This window comes from Colobus angolensis, unplaced genomic scaffold (genome assembly GCF_000951035.1).
Source record: "Colobus angolensis palliatus isolate OR3802 unplaced genomic scaffold, Cang.pa_1.0 Scaffold12, whole genome shotgun sequence".
NCBI lineage: Eukaryota > Metazoa > Chordata > Mammalia > Primates > Cercopithecidae > Colobus > Colobus angolensis.
Window position 1 is genome coordinate 5,540,892 of NW_012113141.1, and position 4,887 is coordinate 5,545,778.

Below are 4,887 nucleotides of genomic sequence, written 5' to 3' on the forward strand. Positions count from 1 at the left end.
TACTCCAGCCCTCCAAGAACTTCTTCTAGTTGCCTTGATCCAGTGTCTTTTTATTTATTATTTTTAATTTTTATATCCCCATTGTTAAGCAATTTGGTGTCTTTAAGGCTCCAACAAGTGACACAGCTTTAAGAATGGGAAGAGAAGGCCGTGAAAGTCCCAGTGGCTCACAAACTATTCCATTCTGCAGCTGTCTTTAAGATGTCTCCTGGATCCCCTAATTTCTTTTTTTATCCATAAATTTGTCTCCATAAGTGGGTCTTCCACCTGTAAAATGAGAGTAGGGTACAGGGCTTGGATTCTGGTTCTTTCAGGTTCTAAGTTTTGGCCCAAGTGTCAACTTTTTCTTTTTTCTTTTTAAGTTGGGGTGGGGATGGAGGTTGAGGAGGGCAGTGGCCTGACATCTCCTGCAAGTGTCATTTGTCACGCTAAAGCAAGCCTGACCCGAGGCAAGGCCCGCCTATCTGGTTAGGTTCCTTGCTCGCCCCGGGGGCCCTGGGCGTCTGATGTAAGTTTGGCTCCCTCTTCCATCAGGGTCCCCGTGTCCCAGACTGATAAACCTTTAGAGCAATAAAGGTCGAGTCCGTCCCAACCTCCACCCACCTCGGCAACCACTGTTAGCCTCCGAGCACTGCTGCCAGGCCAGATTTCCTGCGGCCCCGCCTGAATGACGAAACAGGGGATGGCCATTGCACTCCCTGGCATTTCCAGAGATCTCGGTCCTCGGTCCTGATGCAACCGTCTGGGTCTTTCACACAAAGCGCTATGGGAGGGCTGGGCGCTAGGACCCGGGGGGCGCCTGGGCAGGAAGGCCCGGCCTCGCAGCCTGCAGTCCGCCGGGCGGGAGGATGGGTCTGTGAGTCCCACTGCTGTGGATCCTCGTTGCACTGGGCGCTATGAACCCAGGCCCATCCACACTCCTCTAACCACTCTCCTCAAGCCTTCTCCTTGGGAGCAGTTAGAAGGTGGAAGCGGATAGGGTTTGGGAGGCAGGGATCCCCATTAACCTATGTCCTGGGGCTGTAGAGTAACGCTAGGATGGGCAGGTGAGGCCTTAGGGAAGGGGCAGCATGGTGCCCGGAGCTGCCCAGTCTGTGGACCCCACCCCCATATCCCGACCCTTTGCATAGCAGGAATAGAGGGGGTAAGGGCGCGAGGGCAGGCCGGGCTAACGTCTGCTCCCGCGCCGCCGTTCCACAGGCATTCCCCCCGTGTGTTCCCAGTTGTGCCCGAAGCTTTAGGATCCAAGACGCTGGGGGCAACCATTTTCCTTGCCCGCCGCCCCCTCACGCTTCCCTGCCTCTCTTCCTAGCCTGGTCATGGGCTGTCCCCTCCCCCAGCAATGCAACCCTATAATAAACAAGTCTTTCCTTGATCCTCCCCTGCCGCTAGCGCCCTCGGGGACCTTGGCAGCTGCAGCCGCCGCGGATCCTTTCCAGAAAGGGGGCGTGGCGGTGGGTCGGGGTTCGGCTGCGAGCGTTCTGGGGCTCAATGGAGGCGGGGCCCGGCCGCTGTCACCGGGCAGGAGAGAACGTTGCTTACGTGCGCCCGGAGTCCATTGGCCAAGGCGGGCCACACTCCCGGGTCTGGATTGGGTCGTGGAGCAGAGAAGGCGTGGCCTTGCCGCGCTAGTCCTTATAGGCTGCTCCGCGCTGGTGTTAGGGAGCAGCAGGCCAAGGGGGAGGTGCGAGTGTGGAGCAGGGACAGGTCTGGGCAGCTCTCGGTGGTTGGCACCGGTTCGCACACCCATTCAAGCGGCAGGACGCACTTGTCTTAGCAGTTCTCGCTGACCGCGCTAGCTGGTGAGTGTCCCTTCTGTGTGTGGGTCCTAGAGCTCGCGGTCTGGTCTGGTCCCCAGACTGACGCCTGGTCGGTGACCCTCTTGTCTTACAGCGGCTTCTACGCTCCGGCACTCTGTGCTCATCAGCAAACGCCCTGGCGTCTGTCCTCACCATGCCTAGCCTTTGGGACCGCTTCTCGTCGTCGTCGTCGTCCACCTCCTCTTCGCCCTCGTCCGGAACTCCCACCCCAGATCGGCCGCCGCGCTCAGCCTGGGGGTCGGCGGCCCGAGAGGAGGGGTTTGACCGCTCTACGAGCCTGGAGAGCTCGGACTGCGAGTCCCTGGACAGCAGCAACAGTGGCTTCGGGCCGGAGGAAGGTGAGCGGTGGGCGGGTGCCGACGCGACTCGAGGGGCCGGGAAGGTGGGGAAGCCCTGGTGCTGGAAGGGGTCAGAACCACCTTGGCTTCCTATCCCATCGGGACCCAGATTGCTTGGGGGCAGGGGGAATTGGAGTATAAGGTGAGTGAGGCGGAAACTGAGGCACGAAGTGGGACGGAGCGTTGGTTTCTTAAGGAAACAGCACCTCCCCCGCCTGTGCGTTTCCTTTTGAAGCCGCTCTAATACCCCTTCCTGTGTGCTCTCCTTTCCAGACTCGGCTTACCTAGATGGAGTGTCGTTGCCCGACTTCGAGCTGCTCAGTGACCCTGAGGATGAACACCTGTGTGCCAACCTGATGCAGCTGCTGCAGGAGAGCCTGGCCCAGGCGCGTCTGGGCTCGCGGCGCCCTGCGCGCCTGCTGATGCCTGGCCAGCTGGTGAGCCAGGTGGGCAAAGAACTACTACGCCTGGCCTACAGCGAGCCGTGCGGCCTGCGGGGGGCGCTGCTGGACGTCTGCGTGGAGCAGGGCAAGAGCTGCCACAGCGTGGGCCAGCTGGCACTCGACCCCAGCCTGGTGCCCACTTTCCAGCTGACCCTCGTGCTGCGCCTGGACTCACGACTCTGGCCCAAGATCCAGGGGCTGTTTAGCTCCGCCAACTCTCCTTTCCTCCCTGGCTTCAGCCAGTCCCTGACTCTGAGCACTGGCTTTCGAGTCATCAAGAAGAAGCTGTACAGCTCGGAACAGCTGCTCATTGAGGAGTGTTGAACTTCAACCTGCGGGAGCTGACAGTGCCCCCCCAAGGCAGAGACAGCTGAACTTTTGGGGTGGAGACTAGAGGCAGGAGCTGAGGGACTGATTCCTGTGGTTGGAAAACTGAGGCAGCCACCTAAGGTGGAGGTGGGGGAACAGTGTTTCCCAGGAAGCTCATTGAGTTGTGTGCAGGTGGCTGTGCATTGGGGACACATACCCCTCAGTACTGTAGCATGAAACAAAGGCTTAGGGGCCAACAAGGCTTCCAGCTGGATGTGTGTGTAGCATGTACCTTATTATTTTTGTTACTGACAGTTAACAGTGGTGTGACAGCCAGAGAGCAGCTGGGCTGCTCAGGCCTCGGCCTGGCCCAGGGTGAAAGGGCAGGTGCTCCTCAGAGCAGCCGGAGGGAGGGGGGAGGTTGTGGAGGTGGTCTGTGTATCTTACTGGTCTGAAGGGACCAAGTGTGTTGTTCGTTTGTTTTGTATCTTTTGTCTTTCTGATCGGAGCATCACTACTGACCTGTTGTAGGCAGCTATCTTACAGACGCATGAATGTAAGAGTAGGAAGGGGTGGGTGTCAGGGATCACTAGAGATCTTTGACACTTGAAAAAATACACCTGGGAGCTGCGTTCAACCCTTCCCCCACCGTGTGCTGTGGAGTTGAGCTGGGAGGGAGGGGCCGAGAGGGTGGGGGCTGGAACCCCTCCCTGGGAGGAGTGCCATCTGGGTCTTCCATCTAGAACTGTTTACATGAAGATAAGATACTCACTGTTCATGAATACACTTGATGTTCAAGTATTAAGACCTATGCAATATTTTTTACTTTTCTAATAAACATGTTTGTTAAAACGGTTGAGTCTCTCATCAGTGCCATGAAGTGAAAAGGAGGGAGATCGGTGCTAGTGAAAAGCAGGTCTCATCAGGCCCTGGGGTTCACCTGTGTGTCCCTCCGTCCCTTTCCGGGACTGCCTGCCAGCCTGGTGACAGAGGTATGTGTACCGTGTGCCATCTGTGCCAAGAACCCTTGGCTCTGTGCTGGCTGAAGCTACCAGGAGAACACTGGAAACCCCTGAAGGTAGGGGGTGAGTCAGACCTCCCCCCATGCCAGAGTGTCCAGAGGGAGAACTCACCTGGCTGCCCAGACAGGAGGGTCCACTGAGCCCAAGTTCTTTAACAAACAGTGGCCGGGCGCGGTGGCTCAAGCCTGTAATCCCAGCACTTTGGGAGGCCGAGACGGGCGGATCACAAGGTCAGGAGATGAGACCATCCTGGCTAACACGGTGAAACCCCGTCTCTACTAAAAATACAAAAAACTAGCCGGGCGAGGTGGCGGGCGCCTGTAGTCCCAGCTACTTGGGAGGCTGAGGCAGGAGAATGGCGTAAACCCGGGAGGCGGAGCTTGCAGTGAGCTGAGATCCGGCCACTGCACTCCAGCCCGGGCGACAGAGCAAGACTCCATCTCAAAATAAATAAATAAAAAATAAATAAACAAACAGTGAAAGAATTAGAAAATACCTTTTTTCTTTGTGGGAGAAAAAATCACAGTTGTTCTGCCATCATGAAAATTACAAATCTTATCTCTGGATATGAAAAGGCTAAGAGGGGGAGTTTGAAAAAGGCTATTTAGGTCATGCCTCTCACTGGACAAGGAACCAAGAGGGGTGTGAGCTGCCACTGGAAGGAAGTCTGGACCAGGCGGGTGCAGAACTCCCTGCACACACACAGGTGAGGGAAGGAGTGCTAATGGCTTAGAGAGCAAGGAGATAGCAGGCCTATTTTAACGATGCTTTGGGTCACCCAGATGCCCTCTATGCACCTGTTGTCCCAGTCACTTGGGATGCTGAAGCCAGAGGATTGCTTGAGTCCAGGAGTTCAAGGCTGCAGCCTGGGTGACAGCAAGACCCTGTCTCTAAAAACAAAACAAAAGATTCATTGTGCACTCTGGGTCCTAAGTTCCTTATCAGAGAAATTGGC

The 4,887-nt window shown here is 56.6% G+C and overlaps 1 protein-coding gene across 3 annotated transcripts; it reads left to right on the forward strand.

Moving 5' to 3' along the window:
* The first annotated feature begins 724 nt into the window (after positions 1-724).
* DDIT4 (DNA-damage-inducible transcript 4) lies at positions 725-3,763 on the forward strand. Of its 3 annotated transcripts, none has more exons than XM_011927768.1 (3): positions 725-811; positions 1,894-2,158; positions 2,432-3,763. In XM_011927768.1, exons 2-3 carry the CDS (start codon positions 1,954-1,956, stop codon positions 2,923-2,925), a joined length of 699 nt encoding a protein of 232 aa, XP_011783158.1. In that variant the 5' UTR covers positions 725-811; positions 1,894-1,953; the 3' UTR covers positions 2,926-3,763. The 3 variants fall into 3 exon arrangements, with proteins under 3 accessions (XP_011783158.1, XP_011783153.1, XP_011783168.1); XM_011927763.1 differs by lacking the exon at positions 725-811 and adding an exon at positions 1,147-1,802; XM_011927778.1 differs by lacking the exon at positions 725-811 and adding an exon at positions 1,769-1,806.
* The last annotated feature ends 1,124 nt before the right edge of the window (positions 3,764-4,887 follow it).